Genomic DNA, 22,214 nt, shown 5'->3' with positions numbered 1-22,214 from the left:
AGGTAAGTAATGAGCAGGGTTTACTGAAGGGGATACTGGCAGAGAAGAGGAAGTCATTTTAGTGTGACATCATCTTATTAGTCACAGTTTTGTCATCTCTTTTTTTTGTCTCCCCCTACTCGTGAGAAAACATCCAGCTAAAACAAAAGTTTGCACTAGAATAGAATGTAACACTAAATCTTAAATTTCCTTGTAGAAAAAGGTCTGATACAAACAGTGTAAGTTTGATTGATTAACAGTTAGTGAACACTGAACTTTAGAGAGACTAAAATGCTCCTGAGAGGAATTTTAGAGAGGGGCAATTTCACTGTTGGTGCGATCCCCTTAAAAGGAGCAATCACCCCTGGAAAAAGACACTGTCAGTCAAAGCTGCTGTTTTCTGTAATTGACCAGCAAGAGATGCTGGAGTGAAATACGACCGTTTTCCAGTCAAGGACAGTGGGCCACATTCACTAATGAATGCATAGAAATGTTCTCACTCTGCGCACATGTGCATTTGCAAAATCACTGTCAGATTCGTGACATGTGCACACCTGACAGTTTTTTTGTTCTCACCACCGTGGGTATGTTGGTGAATCAGAATCATTCTAAATTGACAAGTGCGTGCCCGCAATCTGCATACTACCACGGCCCCATTTCTCTATATTAGGACATCCGCTCACAGTATCATGAAGAGAGTGGTGAGGTGCAGACAAATAAATAGAGACAAAGTCGCAAGAGATGACCCCAAAGCGTAAAAAAATGAAAGAATTTCAGCACAGCGGAAATTAAGGTAATTGTGTCGCAGGTGGAAGCAATAAAAAGCACACTTTTCCAATGCGTGTCCTCAGGAGTCACGATGTTGGAAAAAAAATGAAGCCTGGGCTTCAATGCCTGAGGCTGTAAATGCTGTGTGTCCTGAGGTTCGGAGGTGGCTCAGGTAAAAAAAGTGGTTCGACATCAAGGTGGACGCTAAAAAATATAAACACTGAGCAGAAAAAAAGGAAGGAAACAGGTGGAGGATCACCTGATCTGACAGCGCAGGATGAGAGACTGGCTGCAATAATTGAATCATCCATATCTGCAATTTGTCTTTGCACTGAGGGTGAAAGTGATGATATTCATCGACTGTCTACTAAAGGTAAATCATTTCATAATTTAAAGTGTTGTTTTGTAATTAACAAGTGCAAATCAATCTGACAAAGCCGGTCCTTTATCATTTGTGCATACGCATGGTCTGAGGAAGTTCGAAATGTGTTCTATCTGAGTACGAACAAACTCAAGTAAGAACCTAGATTGAGGAAGTGTAGTTTGGCAAGCTCCCTGGCCTCTGTCAGATGACACGTTTTACATGGTCTGGCGGAGGTTTTCCAGGGCTCGTTGGAGAAGCGGATAGCGTCCTCCAAAGGCACAGAGCGAAATTGCATTTTTTTCCTAGCATAATGCCGTTAGCTCCCCATAATAGCATGATAGGACCCTTTAACAATGCAGATAACAATTTAATCCACTGTTGATATTAAAATACAGATGTTTGCTGCTTTTTTTGCATCTGCATTGTATTCATAATAAAGCAACATTTTGTGGAAATATTCAAGACCCCCTATGTTCTGCATTTCCAAATGTAAATTTTGTCACATGGACCATCTTGGATATTCATATTATTTGGTACTAAATAATAAATATCTGTCTGAAAAGCAATTCCCCTGAGCTGAGTGATGTTGTTAACCCGTTATGATCATCTGGCTCCAGTGTGTTTGTTTTGTTCTTTTTGTGGTGCAGTTTCTCTCGTCAATCAGTTGGGTCTGTGTCGGACGTCACCTGCTTTTGGAGACATTACCTGCTTTTTCAGAGAGATTTTCCCTTTGGCAACGCCTCTGGACCGCCCACCTTAGGGCCACTGGTTCCAATGGCTGTGTCTCCCGCCTTTTACGTTAACTCGATAATTCGCTAGTTAATTGTGGTTAACCTCAATTTTTTCTAATGAGGCACTACATCTGTTTTTGTTTGGGAACTGGGCATTAGGTTAAGTCTGTTTAGTATTTCATATTCCAATATTCGCACCACATTAAGGTAATTTCCTCCGTTATTTTCACACTTGTTTATGGGTGGCTGCTCATGTGGTTATTTTATTTTGAGCAGGTAAGATTAGGGTAGTCAGCCAGGGGTTTTATTTCATTCCATGATGATTTTCTTTTAATGCAGTAAGTCAGTGTGAAAGAAGACCTTCCATCCCACACAGACTGAAAGTCAAATACAGGTATATAAACATACACACCTCGGAGAAGCTGCTGCTTGTGGTTGAGGCAGTCCCTCTCGATAGTGGCGAGCTCGTGTTTGTGTTGCTGGATAATCTTCTTCAGAGCGCTGTCCAGGTCCTGCTGCTGCTTCTGAAGAAACTCTTGTTCCTGGATGAAGGATGCAAAATATCATAACTGACATGAGGAAAACATATGAAAATACATTAAGGAGGCCAGCTGAATTGAGTTTTGCTGGCCTACAGACACCCTGCTAAATTCCCTTCAGGTTAAGCATGGCTTGAGCTGATGAACCAGACACACACAACTGGCGATAAAGACGGTTTCACCTTTGTCAGTTGCATTAATCTGGCCTACTTGGCTCATCTAACACAGAGGAACCTGATGATTTGCACGCACATGTAAGTGCTCGGTCATTTACAGTTAACATCTTCAAGCTTTCTGCTTTTGCATGCTTCTTAATGTAAGTAAATAATGCCAGAGATGCAAAGCTTAGTGTATTTTAAAGAAATGGACGAACAAAAGGAACAACCTATAAATGTTTTTAATTTTTACTTATTTACAATGCCACTGATGCCTACATTACACATTTTCTGTCTCTATATAATCTCACAGAGCCCCTGAGATCCTCAGAGATGCAAACTAATCCTTATCTTTATTTATTCTTCTAATTCACTCCTGTTGTATTGTTCTAAGTTTAAATCTTTTCTCACAACTTTTTGCATGTTTTGCTCGTTCTTCATTTAATTGCTTGGTTTTATTTCACAGTTTATTCACTCTTTATTTTTATTCTGTCTGTTTTGATTTATTCTCCTGTTCCTTAAATTAATTGTAAAGCTACTCTCTGTATATTGGTTATTATTATTGTTCTCATGAAAAAATGTTTAATGCCATGTGCTGAACTTCCCGTATTGGCCACTATTTTTTACTGTTCTGATCCATTGAATAATAACACAATAACAAAAGCAACTAAAACGTACAGCCTCTCTTTTCCAGCTTTATCTCTTGGTGACCAAACTAGAGATTTGTTGTTGTAGCACAAACAGTGCAACTTCAGGCTTAGTGCTGACCCTACTGCATGCACTGATACTTTAAAAAGTAATGAGTCACACTTTAAGAGACTCAAGAAAGAGGCCAGACTCAGGGATTTAACTTACATCGTGTATGGGAGCATTGCACCGGGTGCACGAGGATAACTGAAAGGACTGAATCATATCATGAGCCACTCCCTGTGGATCACAGTACATTACCCACCTACACATTGCACTAAACACTGCACACACACTTAAACTCTGCACTGCACACGCAGGTAGGTGGAAAGTTTGGAGGAGTGAAAAAGAGTCATAAAAACTGCAGCAAACAGCCTAATAAATAATAATGTTGGATGACTTTCTGCATGCGTCTCTTGCAGTTTGAAGTCCGTTCCAACAGAAGAATGTAGCAGAGAGCCCAGAAGAACAGGTAGTGCGGATCAAAGTTCAAAATTCACAGCAAACTGGACCCTCGTTACCTCCTCTGGTAGGGCCTGGATAATATCCTCTTTGATACGTTTCATGATAGCGTTTGTCACATGCTTTGGAGAGAGTCCCCCTTCCTGTTTGGCCTGTGTCAGGGCAGCCATGAGCAATAGAAGGAAATAAATTGGGACAAAAGCTGTGTATAGATTAGCATTGCTTGAGAAAATAAATGAGAGGTGGCAGCCAGACTGATTAAGCCCCTGTGCAGCTAAACACTGGTTACGTAAACACCTATAAAGACAGTTCAGAGGGGTGTGTGCCTGAAAACAACCAACAATAAACACAACATTTACAAGCTATCCTGTTTTCCTAATGGATCGCACGTGGACAATCAAAGTAAAGAGAACTAGAACATGATGTTCATATGCTTACCTCTTTTTTGCGGTTCTTCAGCATGTTCTGGTACTTGGAGAGTTCCTTGTCCTGCTCGGCTTTGATGCGCTTGGCTTCGTCCCTGAGCCGGTTGGTGTGCTCCTGCTCCAGCCTCTCAATGGTCTGCTTCTGCTGCCGCTCCAGGTTCTCCACCTCCTGGTCGTACTGACGCTTCTTGCTCTGGAATACACAGGGGGTGACATCGTATCAGTGAAGTTAACTGCTGTGAATGAAGGACAAATTCTGTTCTTTGATTATGTAAAATCTTGTTGCCATTTTGAATAAGCTGTAAATGTGGAGGGCATTTAGTAGATGCAAAACATTTTCAAAATTTTAGAAACTTTTACATTCAGGGTACATTCAAAGCTTTTCCAGCGGGCAGAAAAAGGGAATAGAAGGAGCATCAACAAAGCAAATTGTACATGATTGAGAGGCTGTAGGTGTTAATGTCAATTTCACGAGAGATCTAATGATAACCTTTGTTACGTCTGTGTTCAAAGGAATCTGAGGCAACCAACAGTGTTCGAAAGAGGCGTGCAGCACTATCATCGATACAGCCCTGAACATCAACAGCTTAGTTGCTTTTGACAGCCACAGTATTGACAGCCGAAGGGAATCTTTCAAACAGTAGCGCGACAAGTTTGACATTTACACACTGCCTCCACTCAAATCCAACAGACAAAGGACAGAACTTGTTAAAACCACAAAATCTGGATTTCTGTGCAGTGGAGGAAAGTAACAGACTCAGATGAGTCATCGTCTTTTACACTTATTTACAACAACATCTGGACGGGCTTACATTCAACTAGATAAAAGCAAACCTTCATTTAACAAACAGTAATTTTAAGATGCCAATGTTCTGTTACAATAATGCAGCTTAAAGAGCAGCTCTGTTGTTTTTTGCAGTTAAAGCAAGAAGTTAAAAGAACTCCTCACCTTGCTCTGTTTTTGTTCAACCCACTATTGTTTCTATTGTTTCAATAGAAACAAAATTAAGTTCCCTTTCTTGCTGATTATGTTTTTCTCAAAAGGACGAGGTTGTAAGACTTTAAGATCATGCTTTCATTCATTTGAGTTTCCAGGTATAAGGCAGAAGTAGCAGTTAACTGAACAGTTGATGGAATAGAAAACGGACAAGATACTGAAGCAAAAGCTGCCCCACACAGAACCTGGACCTGTACACCTCCAGGACCCTGAGGCATGCAGGTAAGATTGTGGCTGACCCCTCTCACCCCGGTCACAGTCTCTTTGAGACCCTCCCCTCTGGCAAGAGGCTGAGCTCAATCAAGACCAAAACTTCCCCACACAGGAACAGTTTCTGCTGCCAGCCTCGTCAACAAGGCCCACAACCCCACACTCTAATTCAGAGTATTGGTTATATTAACACACACTGGACTTTATATTGTCTCTACACTGCACTATTTTTATTTTTAATTTAATTTAATTTAATTTTTATGTAACTTTATACTGTACGCTTTTGCACTCTAATATCCTGCACATCTGTACAGTTTTTAATCACACCTGTTGTACATATTTTTGTATTATACGTATTGCTTTTTATATTTTTATTCTTATTCCCTATTTTTTATCTTATTCTATTTAAGTCTTTTACTTATTTTTATTCTAGTTCTGTGTTAATTGTTCTGCACCAAATAATCCAAAACAAATTCCTTGTATGTTCCTACTTGGCAATAAACCTGATTCAGTTTGGGTGTCACTTCGGGTATGTGTTCTTTTACTTCTATAGCTCCTATAGTCTCCACATGCACTGCGCTTCTAAACCTATACAGACATAATGAGCTGCTGTATACGAGAACGGAAATGTCTGAATGTGTTGAAACAGACATTAAACAGACTTTAACCTGCAAGCTTCCAAGTACAAAGTCCAGGTTATGTCAGACTGACTGGATATGAGAACTGAGCGGGTTCAGTCATAGCAAGCGAGCAGGTGTGTTGATGACATCTTCAACGTTGTGTGGAGTGTAGCTGCTTCATACTTTTTTTCTGCTTTCCACTTTAATATTGTGAATACATCCAAATACAAGTTGTACAGATTTCAATGCAAAAACGATCATCATTACAAGACCATCTCCTCTTTCTCTGGCACACTCTACCCATGCACCCCCCTCGCCCAAACCAAACAGGTTATTCCCAGTAGTTAAGAATTCGTAACTGACAATCCCCTGCGGCGTGGTTCCAGTGTGAAAGGGCAACTCCAGTGTGTCAGGAAGAGATTCTGGGGTCACCTTTGTTGTTGTGATGGTAACAGTAAGAGGCTAAGAAATGCAATATATTAATGACAGTCCTGAAACATTCAGGAGGGACGCAAAAAGTTTAAATAAAGCCTAAAAATGACTGTTAAAACTAGAAATATTCATCTGTTTACACTTCAGAAACCACTGAAACAGCTGACTGGGCCACGTTGACATACTATGATATGTCATGAGTGGAAGCAATGATGAAGAGCATGGTTCAGTAAGGGCTGGGCTGGACTCACAAAGCTCAACCCTTGATCAATTTAAGAAACAAAACTACAGTTTTTTGGATGCATGGAGCCCAGAAATGACAGAGTTTAAATAAAAGTCAGCAGTATCAGCCTCGACATTTCTGAGTTGAATAACTTACTGTCGTCTCTTGTTCAAAGCGCCTGTAGATCTGCTCCTTCTGCTGCTGCAGCTTGTTGCTGAGCTGCTGCTGGGCCCTCTGCTCCTCCTTCTGCAGGAGGCGCAGCTCCCTCAGCTCCTGGCGCCTGAAGGACAGGAGAGACAGGAGGTGGTGGCTGAGACTTAAACATTTAGTTGTGTGTATTTTTTTTTTCCAGCATAAAGCTGGTTACATTTGGGAACACACATGAGCTCTAACTAAGGAAAAAAGGTTCAGCATGTATAAAGATTAACTGAACACAGTTGTCAGGTTGTAAGCGAAGGCTTCTGGGTAACGTATTTACATAATATTTGCATAAAGTGATATACAGGGTGTATGCAAATGAAGGCAGGTGAATACCTCAGGAATCTCATCTCCTCGTTCTTGGTATCATTGTCAGTGATGATCTTTGATGTAGTCACGCTAACTTCCACTCCATCCACCATGAACTTACGAGTCTTCTTCAGCGTTTTCTTCTGGCGCCGGGTGTCCTTGGGGAATAAGAAAAAACGAGAACCGTTTACAATTTTACCTTCAGCTATGAAGGATTGTAATACAGTGTATGATATCTGTGGGCTGAGTGAAGTACCTGTATGGAAACAGATCCAGGCTCTTTTGTTTTGGACAGAAAGCTTGAGATGGACAGATTCAGGTCTACACTGCTGTTATCAGCAGCAGAGCTGGTCCCTGAGTCTGAATCTCTCTCTTTGTCATCCTTTGCTTTGTCTGGAATCGTCTTCTCGTCCTCTTTTTCCTTTTTCGGGACGACTTTATCCTGTCCTGGTAGTGTCAATGCCACCTTTAGATGTTTGTACGGGTCCTCCTCCTCCTCCTCTGCTGCTGCATTTGATACCTCCACAACAGCTATCTTTTCCTCCTGAGGAAGCTCAGGGGCCTCTGTGGTCATTGGACTGGATGGAACCTCAGCTGTGTCAACCTCCTTTTCATCCTCAACAGCTATCTCCAGGTTCTGCATCTCCTCAGCAGGTACCCCTATTTCAGTCTCTGCGTCTGGAGAGGCATCATCTATTCCTGCTTCTGGAAGCTTCTCCTCTGGAGGTTTCTGCTCCACCACTCTATCTTCAACTGGGGTGTGCTCCTTAGCTTCGGGGACAGCAGGCTCATCCACAAAGCTATTGTCCAGCACATGGTTTGCCACACGGGCACAGGCAGGTGTGGGCACGGGCAGAATTGGCTCGACCTTCTCAGGGACTGGTTCAAGGTTTGAGGGAGAAAGGGGAACCTTTTCATCCTCAGAGCTTGCAACGCTGACATCAGAGGGAGCGCGTTTGTGGCCCTAAAGAAGAAGTGGGAGTGACAGAAAAGAAAGAATTCAATAGATGATGACATATTCAGTATTAGTCAATAAATACATTAGTTGATCATCAAACACTTTAACACTTTCTTCAGCTGTCACTGGGTCATCTTGACTCTTTTTTTAGATAAGATTAAGTTATTGTTTACACACCAAATGTGCTTCTGTCTCTTCCTCCTCTTCCTCCTCCTTGTGCTCTTCGATCTCCTCAGTGACCTCAGCCTTTGCTTCAGCTATAATCTCCCTCAGTGGTCTGCTGTCTGCAACACTGGACACAAACGGATGCTGTGCAAAAGACAAATCACATGATGTAACATGATTAAAAAACAAGTTTTCATAACACGATCGACATATGTTGTGGTAAATTCAACATTCACCTGGTAAGCTTCAACATAGTAAGCAGAAAAGGCTGTACACACCATTGACAACTAATCCCATACGTTTTGAGATATAAATTGCCGGCAGTGAAAACGCTTGTGACTATTTGGACTGTATAAGATAAACCACAGTACATAAAATACTTCTCCTTAACCACATCATTGAATCCATCAGGCAATTTATTAATCAATCACTAAACTTGAATGCAATCCAAGATAGGACTACAAACATCTACATCTCTTGACAGCCTCACCTTTTTTGGCTTTGAAATCTGCTGAACATATTCTATCGCTGGCCTGAGAATGTGCAGCTTCTTCGATATCAAAACCTTCATCGGTGGCAGACTGCTATGTTGTATTTTCAGTCCCATTGACTCTTCCTCAGCGCAAAACAATCCTTCAGCTGTAGGGTTGAACAGTAATTCCTGTGTTTGTGTCTGTGTCCTCGCTGCCTCTCTGCGAGTAAGTGGCTCTGACCTGGAGAGCACCTTAAACCCAATGGAAAAAGAAAAGCCTGTACAGCTGACGTCAGCTCGAGCACAACAGGGATGAGTGTTAGTCTTCCCAGGACACAAGGTGCAGTGCCTAACACAGACCTGACAGCACGCAGGTAAGCAGATGTCGACCAGGACTGCTTATTCTCAGCATGGCAGGTGGTAAATGGGTGTGGGATGGGGATTGAGGATTATCGCCTGACTTAAATAGCCCATTACGGGGCTAGGGTAACTGATTGACAGTGAAATAGAGGTTCAACAAATAACTAAAATATTATATATAACCTATTTTTTGCGTAGGTTATGTCTTACTTAACAATTTCAGTTCAACAATTTATTGACCTTATTTAATCTGCTCACCTCGCTTTAGTTCTCCCCACCCGCACACACACCTACACCTCTGGTCTCTCTCTGCATGCACACTGGCTTGCCCTGCACTGCCTCTTTCTGTATCTCTACCTTTCTGTGTCTGCTCAGTTGTCTTTTTTCTCATTAGTATGTTTGCCCAAAAAACACTGATGAACAGTTTTTACAGCTGCAATTCTGTTGTTTTTCTGTGTTTGTTTTTTTTTACACCAGGTGAGCTGCATGTACATGAGGCTTGTTATGAATGACAAATTCAAACCATAATGGTAAGGCATGACATTGACACCAACCAGGTGAACTTAAAAACAATGCCATAAGAAGGACACAATCTGTGTATTACAGGAAGGAATTAATATCAGAGAAGCAGAATTTCTCTGCAGAATGGACATGATTTTCAATAGACCCTTCTTACAGAACTAACAACTAAGCCCTCAAGGGGTAGAGCAGGGAGATTGTCCACTACTTAATCTCTCTTTACAGATTCTACATAGAAATGTACAACCATCTGTTCTAGATCTAAAATTCTACTTGCGATAAATTCCCTTGACACTGTCACGAAAGCCGTTCAGCGCTCAGATTTCCCGACTTCCTTGAATGCATCAGAAATGATCGATCCGACCTCCGTTCAAGAAACGAGCTTTTTAAAAGTAGTTTCCTACTCCTTTTGAGGACAGACCTGACAAGCTTAATTTTTTGTCAATAACAAGAAAAACTTTCTTTTTCTCTAAAAAATGCAGCACGTGGAAAAGGAAGTCTTGACAGGAAGGCTGGCTACATGCCATTTTCCCCAGAGGCTATATTGACGTCACACTATAGCCGATGGGATCCGAGATTGTCCACTACTTAATCAATCATAGATAGCGCTTGTCTTTTGAACTAAAATCTAAATAAAATGAATGCTAAACTGGTCACCCAATATACTTTGGCAGCTGTTGGGCAAAGTCTGGGCAGCTTGCAAAGTAATAATACTATATTTGTATAATACCTTAAACGCAGCCCAAGGTGAAGAACAAGTTCTTTGTTTTACGGTGAAAAAGTTGTATAATGTTCATAAAAAAAGTACCTGTAGCAGTGCTGATGCAGTCCATCTGTTGTCCACATGCTTGTCCAGACACCGCCTTAGGAAATCACTAAATTCTGGAGACCTTAAGGGTTGAAGTGAGAAACAATAGACTTGGATATACTCTAAAAAGAAATCACAAACAATAAAAACATGAATTGCTCTTAAACCTAAATGGTCCCAGCAATGGCTACAATGTCAATAAAGCCCTTTTCCCACTGGTCAAAAAACACCCGCTTACACCTGTTGTTTTTGCTCAGTGGGAAAAGAGACAATTGGCATCGAAAGCAGCTCTTCCCGGGTCTGAAAAACTTGCGTTAACGTGCTAATTTCGGTGGGAAACGGGTATAAGAAAATAAAGGCAAACATTTAAGACAGTCACTCAGGTTGAAATTGCAAAACGAATGCATGACCGTTTAACCAGGGTGCTTTTCTCTTTTTCTTGAGAGGACGATTTAGCTCCAGGCTGCGACTCACCAGCGAGACGGCTGCATCAGGGTGGGAGGATCGGCCTTAGCTATTTTCAACAGGACTCTCATGGGGTTCATCTCGTGATTGGGTGGCTCAATCTGCGCCAACTCAATCAAGGTGACCCCAAGGGACCAGATATCAGCCTTGTAGTCGTATGGACGGTCCTTGGACGTCTCACACATCACCACTTCTGGAGCCATCCTGGTGGAAAAGAAGGGAAGTCAATGAAAGGAGATGTGGAATTTAAAAAAAAAGAAATTCCAAAAAAAGATGGACAACAAAGGGTTTTTATTGAACATGAAAACATTTGTGTACTATATTCCACTCACCAGTAGGGTGTCCCAATGAAAGAGTCTCTCCTCTGCAGTGTTTTGGTGTTTTTGGCAGACACACCGAAGTCAGCTGGAAGACATGTGATTCAAGGCAAATCAGAATTAGCCAGAGGGACACTGCAGTCATCATTTACTTACAAATCTAGCCACACAAACATAGACTTTTGTTTAAAACAACAAAGAGAACCGTAGATGGCACAGCTTACAGCAGCTTTTAGCAAGCTCTGTGGAGAACTTTTCAGTGCCTGTGGAAAAATAGTTATTTGGTGTTCACAGTTGGGGGTGGAGTGTTGCTTTCACACCCAGAAACCGTATGCTTTATAAAATATCCCCTAGATTTGCACAATGACATCATGCATTGTGTGTATCATGTGTAAGTAATGCCTCATTGTTGTCTCTGCAGGCAGATGCACAGGCACCTCTGTGTGTGTTATGCGTTATGTCACTGGACAGAATGTTTATACGTTATCTCGCTGAGCTTGTACATCCACCAGCAGTGACTCATACCCCTCATACCCCTTAAGTAAGCTACGTAACTGCATCTGCTGTGGATACATGTTTATATACAAACTGATGAGCAGGTCAAAACAATTTCTTTGTGCATGTTCATGTTTCCATGCTGCAACAGCCAAGCAACAGTAAGCAAGTTTGCAGTACAGGGCAACGTTATTGTTTCTTCTTTCTTTTGAGAGGTACTTTCCAAAGACTGAAGTGTGGATAGAGAGACATGAGGAAAAGATACTGCGTTAGATGAAAGGGACAGGTGCATGCTGCTGTTCTTAAAACAACAGGAAGTAAGTGACTGTTGCACACTGTTACTGTTCGCCAACTTACTAAGCCAGCAGTTGGAGCAGCTGCAGAGGGTTTGACACCAAGCTCAGGAAGCAAATGAGGCACTTTAAAACTGTTAGCCGCTGATTGCTGCATCATCACTCGTACATTGTTAGTTATTCTGGTGTTATAGGGCATCTAACAGAGACACTGTTGACCTTGTTTCCGTTTGAAAACTGCATTTTCGTGTGTACAGACTTTTCCTTGCTGATTTGGTCTCATCATTCACAGCGTGCCCTTTCCTGATTTTGCACTCACTTATCACATGACTCTTTCCCAGAGAAAAACAAAGCACTGGTTTCTTTTAACAAGAATAATAACATGCGCTGCAGACTTTTACTTTCTATTATAGCATCAGCTGTTGTGCTTTAAAAGTCGGCATTTCAAAATGCTATTGATGCACTCATGCAGGAATAAAGCTATTATTCACGCAATACTCGTGCAGAAGCTTTATTAACCCTCCATGGAGCACCATAGATGACATAAATATGCTTTTAACTCTAGAACTGGCCCCTGTTGTAACAAACTGAATATGACAAAAAGATTTGATTGCTTTTATCAGACGGCTGCTTATTCATGGATATCTTCTGTAATAGGAACAAGTTAGGCATAACTGCACCCACTCTTCACTGCACTTTCACACTCTAATGCCTTGACCCCTCAGAACTTCCCAAATAATTAAGCTTTTATATTTTAATTTTGGATTTCCAAAACGATAACTCCCCTCCACACTTAAAAGCATCACTAGATAAATTTTAATAACACCATTTAATTACCAAATATGGCCAGATATAATTTTTCCATACACACACACACACACTAATATCTGGAAAGAGATCCTATATAACATGAAAGCAATTATCTCTTTTACACATTTCAAACAGGCATATAAAAATCTGGTTGCAAGGCCTGCACCTGCAACCACTCACTCCACTTTCTTCTGCAGTGTCAGTATGTTTTTGTTTTGTTGTTGTGTTATCTGATGATTATTTTGTTTTATTTTGCATTGTGATTCTGTCTTTTATGTGTTGCAGAAATATTACTATTCATGTAATCTTTTCCTGCATAAAATGTATTCATTAAATTACCTCTGGGCAAGTCACACGAAAAGTCACCCATGACTGAAGTCTTTCCCATGAGTGTTTTGCACATATGAAGTGCAATGTCATGAGGAGGATCATGTGAATTTGCTAAGCTTCTTGCATTAGAAGAGCTAAAGAATAGTGCGGCAAACTTCAAAGTGAAGTCAAGTTGTTTTTTTTCTGATATATATGATACCACATGATAGCTTAGATGACTGCATATTTGGTCTGCATGTGTGAAAGCAGCTACTGAATGGATTGTTTCACTGTTCAGTACATTCCTGCCACATCCAGCAGTTAAATCATGAGGACAAATTAGATAAATACATAGAGACTTTGGTCTCCATGTATTTTGACACGCTTTCACACATGCAGACTTTGGTCTCCATGTATTTTGCCTACATTTCTAGACTGTGAACTAATTTATGGTTTATCTCTCAGAACACTACAAAAAATGCATAACTGAGCAAGCAAAATTTTCTTGTAAGGCAAAAAAAAACCTCAGGGTCATGTGTGTGTGTGGGAGGGGGCTGGAGCTTATCCCAGCTGTCTATGGGCGAGAGGCGGGGTACACTCTGGACTGATTGTCCGTCAATCCCAGGGCTGACACATAGAGACAGACAACCTTGCACGCTCACATTTATCACCAATGAACCAAAGGAGCATGTGAAGAGACCAGATCGTTCGTTAGTACCACTGAAGAATAAAGTTTATAAACATGTCTCTCATACATTTTTATGACAGTATTTTTTTATGTTAAGAAAAAAACAAGTAAAAACACTGAATGAAGCAGTTTTTCATAAAATTTTTTTGAATTTGTTTCTCCAACGCTCTTTTGCAGATAAAGGATGTCTGGAGGGTCCTCTACTGAACAGACGTTTGCAAGATTAGCTCAGTTTTTAGGTTAGGCAACTTGATCATCACTCACAATGTTTCAACCTGGAGAATTATCAAAAAATGTCTCGTGGTTGTTAAAACAGGAAAAACACTAAATAAAGCAGTTTTTCACTTTAAAAAATCTGTTTCTTTGATACTTTTTGCCAGGGCTCCAGGGGCTTTGGGTTGAACCGCTTCTGTTGTCTCTCTCTTAACTTCCAGACCTCAGATGATTAAAATGCTTAACTAGTTAGGATAATATTGGGGGTTTAGCCCCGTCAGAAGAGCAGGCACCAAGTCATCGGCTCAGGTTTGACTTCGACTCACGGCCCTTTGATGCATGTCATCCTCACTCTCTCTTCTCCATATTCCCTGTCACTCTTCACTGTCCTATAAAGATGCAGGCCAAAAAAATAATCTAATGAAAGAAAAGATATTCTTTTAAATTACCAAGATCTAAAAAGTGACACTAATGTGACTTAGAAAGTAGTTTGTTAAAAAGTTTTAATATCTGGCAAACAAACTTAGGACTGCAGACTAAATGACAGCTGCTATTTCCACTCTGTGATGGTCTATCCATATTGATTAAATTGTGTATAGAATTCATCATAGTTATCTTGTAAATGTATTTGCTATCCATGTTCGAGGTAGTTTTAATGCCCAGCTCTAGTCCTGGCATGAAAACAAAAAGAAAAGATGCACTTTCTGGTGTTAACAGCAGGATTTGACTTTGCACTAACCCAGCTTGACGTCACCGTCCAGTGTGAGGAGGATGTTTCCAGCCTTCAGGTCTCTGTGGATGATGTTGTTATCGTGGAGGTAGACGAGGGCCTGCAGAGTCTGCTTACACACCACCCTGATCTGAGGCTCTGTCAGGGGTCTCTCCAGTTCTGCAGAGGGACGAGGGTCACACAAACACATGCTTAGCATTCCTGAACCAGGAATTCACTAATGCAACCTAATTATAGATGGTAATAAGGGTTAAGCTACACTTGGTCTATTGATGAATGAAGAATGTCATATGTGGGTGGTCTACAGAGGCCTTTTTGGTGAATTGATTTTTCACTTTGCCCTTTAGTGCTGCTCTAAGTAACAACCTGTATGCAAAGTGGAAATGCTGACTCACCTAGCATGACTGCATCCACAGCCCCTCCTGCACAGAACTCAATGAGGATCTGCCAACGAGGGGAAAAAGGAAACACAGTCAGTGTGTTTTTGAACATTTGTAACACAGACATTTGTTTAGGTAAAACAGCGTGCATCAAATACAAAAAACAGCCTTTGTTAAGTGAGAATTATTTAGAAGGGGTGTCATGATTCTCCGTACCAAGGATTCAATTTGACTTTTTGCATATTATGAACTTATTGTAAATATGTAAAATCAATAAACAATTATGTAAAGCATCCCAATTACAGTCAGCAGAACACAGTCAGGGCAAAAAAAAAGAAATGTATGTAAACATCTTATTCCATTTGGATATCCTTAAGCAGTACTCATATATGTAGCACTTTCTAATTAAGACATATGTGATATGCTGATATTATTCAGGTAAAAGGAGCATTCACGGAACATGTATACAGCACATACAGAACATGAGTCTCAGTTAAGGTGTTGGCTGCAGTTAGCAACACACTGCCTCTTGTCTGTTTATGTTTATCTGTGTGGTTTACAAACAAACCTAATTTTGATTTTATTGATCGAAACTAAATCTCATTTTACAACTTTTGATTTAGAAACAATATCATGATAAGCCTATTATTTAGAGGTAAGTATTGAACTGTGATACAACATTCATTTCAAACAAAGGCTGGTGCAGACCTTACATGAGCCAGTATTGCTCTGGTTGAATCCTGTGACCTCAGATCTATTGTTAGGGTCTGGAAGCTTCTCAAATTCAGAGAGCAATGTTTTTGCCTCCGTGCAACATTCATTGTTCATGTACAAAACTCGTATGGACTCATCATGATCACATACACTATCTACTCAATGAGCTTAGGCAATTTGAGAATGAACCTCCACCCAGCCTGCGTGAATGAAACACTCTGAGCCCTTAAAGGCATTTAGGAGCTCTCAGCATGGATGTTGACGTAAGAGGATTGGCCCAGTTGGGGCCACATTGTGGAAAAGGTTTCACACAGCTGCTAGGTAGCTAACTAGCTATACTGTCAGACCCAAGGCCTTATTCTGTAAATAGGATTAGTTTCTATAGACACAGCATCTTCAGGCAGGGGTGGCTATTATTATTGCAGTACGTAAGGTAGAGCATCTGGAGCAGAGTTACTATGTTTACATGCTCATTGGTATCCTGGTTCTGATGTTATTCAATGTAAGAAGTTTAAACGAAACATAAAACCTGGTTACTCATATCCCCATAAAAATTAGCACTCCACTATCAAAGTCTGTGGCCAACTGTGTGCAATCTTTCACTATTTCCGTCACTATGATCTTTATCAACAGTGTTCAGAAGGTGTTTTAAATATCTTATAGCATCGTAGTTTGCATTGAATTACTCCAGGACTTATCAAGACGTCTGATATCCGAATACCATGTTACCATGTGCAACACATACCAGGACACTTCAGAAACCTGATCATAACCAGAATGATATTGCTCATATAAACACACTCAAGTGTCCGTGTTAAGCTTTATTACGGACAGCTGGCTAGCATTATAGCATTAAAACTAATTCCAAGGTTGCTACACATTTTCTATTTCTAAATTGCAGGCATATCCGTACTAAAATGTTGGGTAAACAATGCATGAATCTTCCTGTATTGCTTTACGATGTGTGTCTCTTTGCACTGCAGCTCATGTGTTGTGTGAATTACAGGCATAACAACAAATGGTGAATTTTTGTTTTAGGATTCTGTCTTCAGTTTTTGGACTCAGCACAGCTCAGCGTTTGTTTTATATGGACAAGTGAAGATATATTCACAGATTAAATTAGGCTACGGAATAAAGCTACTAATGTGAAGCAACTGATTGTTTCCACAAACACCGGCCAGCAGGTGTTGGCAAAGTGATGCTGGCACAATGATGAAAACCCAAAAGTGGAAGCCCTGTTTGATAGAAAGTCTACAATATAGAATGAAATATCAACACTTTATGATGCGTTTAGGTGGAAAAGGGCAACGCACACTTTGTGCTCGAAACATAAATAGAAAAGTGGCCTGTTTATACAATTGTAGAGCAAACCACTGTGGCACATCAATCGCTCCCCCCATGCCTGGTGTAGCAGCGCAGCGATGTTAGTTTTAGATTGGATTCTCCGAACTAGCTGTCGCATATACAATTAAACTAACTTTATAACCGAGTGTTGCAGCACCTCCCCCCCAACTCTTAGTTCTATCTCTTATCAAGAGATCTCTGCATCAAGAAATTAATTGCACTTCAGAGTGAAACACGAAACTGTTTTTCAGTGTAATTCTGTATCTAGGTTAGATGGCAGTGAAACTGTGTTAAATTTGCAGATTAATCCGCAGATCACATGCATACCTAACATTGGGGTTGATCCTTGCGCATCAAATAGGATCCATTACACCACTAGTATTTACGCATTGTGAAGTACACACTCCTAAAACATCTCTGCCCAAAGAAGAAGTAATCTAACTGGTGCTGCTTGAAATCGCATTATTTTCCATTTCTATATTTATTATTACATAATATTCATTTATTCTTTTTATTCCTGTAAAACATTTATTCTTGTCGACTGTATTAAAAGATAACCAAAAGTAATTTAGAAAAAGTTAAATCACATAATTTAATTCACAGTCTGAGTCTGAGCTTGTGTTCAATTGCATGTGATACTTCTTGCCATGCTTTGCAGACACTGAGCACACATGAGAAACACGCTTATATGATCAATTTATTTATCTTTTTAAATTCCGTATCTTATACTTCAGAGAATAGAATGGGTCAATAGTCTGAAAGCACTTTTTTCCCCCCAAACACTCTTTTTTCCCCACAACTGTAAATGATTAAAATCTAATTTCATACTTTTCTATGCAACGTAGGAACCCTGTAACTCACTCCTCCACACCTAGATTTGGGAAACATTTGGCCAGATGTTACAAGTTGAGGAAGAGGAAGTAAAGCTGCAATTCTGCAATTTAGCAACCATTGAGAAACTAATTGTGGTTGACACGTTGGTTAAGGCCCTAGTTTTTGACAGGGTCAGCCAACGCTGCAAAGGACGGAAACTAAAAAAAGACGAAGAGTAAAAAAGGGTTCAATGGCTTTCTATTATTCATTCAAGCTTTTCAAGACTGTTCTACTTATAACAACAAAGCCCTTACAAGACATACAATGGCTCAAGTCGCAGAACAGTCTTGGCTATCCAACAGGCACACCATTCTAGTGTTTCTCTGTAGGCGGTCTGTTGTTTTAGTGGCTCTGCTGTTGTACAATAGCCCCCACAGTGGTTTTTCAGAGTGGCAGCAGGCAGGGAGTAACCTCGACCAGGGCTGTGGCTTCCTCTCTCCCACTTGTTTATTACACACACACGCACAGACACACACACGCACGCACATAAATATAAGAGAGGTGTGCAACACATATCTCACCTACATGTGTTAAAGCCTAAAAGGCTGAAAATATCAGCAAAGCCTTTAAAAGGATTCTCTGCTACTGATATTTTAGCATAAGACAGTAAAGGGTTAATGGGTTACACCATTTGTAATGCAGTAATAAATTAAGTCACCCTTAAACTCTCCTGGGATACTGTGGAATAAAGCCTTTCATCTCAAGGAGGAAATGTCCTAGAAACACGCCCTGCTCTTTCAATTTAATTACTTTATCTTCTGTGAGGAACTTCACTTTGCACGAACAGGTGCCGCACTGGCTGAGATAAAAATCAACAGACAACCTCCATCCAGGCAGAACCATTGTTCAGAGGACAATGAGGGGGAAAAGGGCTGAGTGCTCAATGAAATGCACTGAAATTAAATACTCAGGTAAACATGACAGTTCAGAATGACCCGACTGTCCTTTTGGAAGATTGTGTATTGACTTACATGAGTCAAAGCATTGTACTTCCCATCGTGTTCCTGTCTGCACTGGATGTACAAGCTGTGTTTCTTTACGAGTCTATATATTTTGTCTATTTGAGGGAGTATGCATTTTTTTAAAAGCTTTGGCTTCATGATTTTGTCTCCCTGAGAGTTCAAAGCTCTGAGGAAAAACAGTTTAACTGAAGACTGCAATTGCTTTTCCTAAACTGGATTTTGTATTATGTCTCTGCTGTTTCCCATCTTTTTTCATTTTTTATTACCAATGTGTGAAGGGATAGTAGAGGAACTGATAAATTGAGACCTTCCCCAACTTCCTCCATTGGCCCTGACAACCTGTGGGTTGATTTTATGTAAAGCACTCAGGCCGTTTTTTCTGTGATAAGAGGATGTGACCTATCTGCGCGTTCGCGAGTACCTCTGCCGAGAGCTCATTCTACGCCTCTACAACATGAGACAACGCAAATGGAGCTAGATAATGCCAACAAACGACCGGCACACACAACAACACCAACACAAACTACACACAAGAATACAAACATAACAAAGTTTTATCTAGTGAAACCCGTCTAACCAAACAGGAATGTGATCGACGTCAGGGGGAAAACTAGAGTCAACAGCGGCAGGGCATGCAAATCATGGAGACCTTCAGTTGCTTTTGAGGATCAAAACAGACCCAGAACTTATTGTTGTCATAGAAACAAAACCTGTGTGCAGCGTTTTTTCTCTCACAGCACAAGTGCTTCATCCCAGCTCTCTCCAGCAGCCCTGCCCTGCCTGGCTAATGTTCGCTAATGCTTGTGATGATTTGCTGGTTCGCCGGTGTTATTTGCCATTCGGTTACAAAGCACAATGCCGGAGTCATGCAGTGTATTTATCATAGACTGTCTAAATAAGGGTATTTAGGTTAGAGCTAGTTGGCTAACCTTAGCATGCTCGCTAACGTTATGACTACCAAAATACTATCTGAGTGTGTATTTCATTGTTGTCAGTCTAGCTTGACAAATAACTTCGCCAGCTAACATGACAAACCGGCCTAGGCTAAGGTTAAGTTAACGCTAGCTTGTCTGCTATCGCAGAAGATAAGCCAGTTAGGCAATGTAGCAAAACACCATCGAGTAAATAACATCAGCTAACTCAGGCAGACTCCCTGGAGCTCATCTGGCTGGTAATTGAGTAATTTGCTGTTTGGTTGCGAGGCACAATGCCAGATCCATGCAGTGTAGTTATGTTAGAGCTAGTTGGCTAACCTTAGCATGCTCGCTAACGTTATGACAACCAAAATACTATCCGAGTGTGTAATGTCAGTGTTGTCAGTCTTGCTTGACAAATAACTTTGCCACCTAACATGATATTAACTGAGGTATTGTGACAAACAGTGTTGACTTTGGACAACATGATGCCGGTCAATATGATACCAGTCAATGAACACGTCTCGTCAGTGAAAAGTAAACAGAGCTGGTGAGTTCCGAGACTGAGCATGCTCAGTTTTGTTCCCTCAACGGTCCACCGTGTCGCTAGGGATGAGGATTTTCTGAAAGTTACATATAGCACCTTTAAATAACGGTTAAATCTGCTATTGGCTTCGCCTAGTTGGAGTTTCAATACAGTGTCTGATAGAAATCTGGGTTGGACCAACCTCTAATTAACTTAAGTCATTGAGTTCCTCATAAACACAAACTGTTTATTCATTCATGGGAATTTCCTTTTTGGTTTTGTCGTGTACATTGCGGTGATTTAGTGACACAGGTTTGCTGTAGGGCCATGGTAAAAGTCTCTAAGGAACTACTGTATATCTACCTTACTATGGAATCAATATACAATGGAGCCCCGCAATGATCCTCTAAAGGTGTGATACATTTCAGAGCTTGTATTGCACAGACAAATATGTGGCGGTTTAAAAAGATAACAGATTGCCAAATATAGGTGTATTTGTATGACTAAAGTGGCTAAAGTAAAATACAAAAGGCATTCAAAAATGAGCCCATTAAAAGAGGGTGGATAATAAACTGGTATGATGATTAACAGCTCTAAAAGCTTCTTGTTTCATGTGAACTTTGGCCTCATATTTTGATAACACCAGTAGGTAATGGACTTGCATGCACTGCGAAAACCTTGCAATAACAGCTGAGTGTTGTTTAATGCAATAGCGAAAATTGCATAAAGAGCTTACACACAAAAGAGACTCAATAAAACAGTATTACTCCCTTGATTTTGTGAAGATGTACTTTAACAAACAGTAATTGTTTGTGGGTTTGTCCAGTTTTTAGGCTGCACAAGCTGCAATGCTAATAACATGTATTCTATATTTCATCGATAAATTCAAGATAGGCCTATGCCTTATTTTTGTTTCAGAATGAAGCTTTGCTTAATCAATCTGCTGTATGGTGTGCAAAGTTCCCCCTACTGGGTTAGTAATACAGAGGAAACACTCATGACATTGTCACTCATTCCAGAAAGCTCTTCCTTCTACTCACCCAGAGTTTGCTCTCAAAATAGAAAGCGTCAAGCAGTTTGACAATGTTTTGGTGGTCGCAGGAGGCGAGGATTTCAATCTCCACCATGTAGTCCTCCAACTCCTCCTCGGTCTTCGTGTCAATAACTTTGGCTGCAGCATGGATGCCCGTCTGTTTGTTTTGAGCCTGCGAGATGAGAATATCATTAGACTCTTGTATGCTGGTAGTCTTTCTTGTCTTATACAGTGATCTAGTTCGTACACTGAGAACAAACACACAGTTTTTAGTTGTTTTGATCCCTTGATAGTAGGTCATAATTCAATTTTTCTTAGATAACGATAGTCACGTTTGAACAATTTTACTTATAATTAATAGCCTACATCAAACAACATATCAAACAGCGGTGACAACAGACAACTAGTCTGCATTTTTTGGCCTGCACATGTACACAGAGGATCACATGCCCATAAAACATTGTTTGAGCTGCTGGTGAAGAAAAGGGAGATCTTCAGTAGAAACAGAAAAAAAAAAGTTATGCGAAGGGGCACCAGAGCGACTGTTAAAGTGAACTTCTGTTATCCTCCAAAGATGAAGGAATTAAGGCACTAAATGGCAACATTATGTTGTTTGTGGCAGCTCGGGTAGAGGCCTCTCATTGGGCATCCTGTGTTCGCTTAAGGGCATTGGACAGTTTTAACATGAAACAGCTTTATTTATTGTTTAAGGTGAAGTGTAGCAATTGTTAATAAACTATATTCAAAAGTGTATTTATTAAGTCTGG

The 22,214-nt window shown here is 40.6% G+C and overlaps 1 protein-coding gene across 1 annotated transcript in view; it reads right to left on the bottom strand.

Moving 5' to 3' along the window:
• The window catches only part of LOC138604838 (STE20-like serine/threonine-protein kinase), a 30,272-nt gene that overhangs the window by 5,402 nt on the left and 2,656 nt on the right, over positions 1–22,214 (bottom strand). The window contains exons 2-13 of the mRNA XM_069676847.1: positions 21,455–21,619; positions 15,097–15,145; positions 14,711–14,860; positions 11,179–11,251; positions 10,856–11,050; positions 10,382–10,463; positions 8,235–8,366; positions 7,356–8,063; positions 7,127–7,257; positions 6,749–6,872; positions 4,124–4,303; positions 2,255–2,384 (exon numbers count right to left, since the gene is read on the bottom strand). Of these exons, the coding sequence (XP_069532948.1) occupies positions 2,255–2,384; positions 4,124–4,303; positions 6,749–6,872; positions 7,127–7,257; positions 7,356–8,063; positions 8,235–8,366; positions 10,382–10,463; positions 10,856–11,050; positions 11,179–11,251; positions 14,711–14,860; positions 15,097–15,145; positions 21,455–21,619 (2,119 nt within the window). The remainder of the gene's footprint in view (positions 1–2,254; positions 2,385–4,123; positions 4,304–6,748; positions 6,873–7,126; positions 7,258–7,355; positions 8,064–8,234; positions 8,367–10,381; positions 10,464–10,855; positions 11,051–11,178; positions 11,252–14,710; positions 14,861–15,096; positions 15,146–21,454; positions 21,620–22,214) is intronic.

This window comes from Semicossyphus pulcher, unplaced genomic scaffold (genome assembly GCF_022749685.1).
Source record: "Semicossyphus pulcher isolate SPU_LCO1_2020_fin unplaced genomic scaffold, fSemPul1.0.p SCAF_27, whole genome shotgun sequence".
Lineage (NCBI taxonomy): Eukaryota > Metazoa > Chordata > Actinopteri > Labriformes > Labridae > Semicossyphus > Semicossyphus pulcher.
Note: the sequence above shows the minus strand (reverse complement) of the source record. Positions and strands in the feature narration are given on the sequence as shown.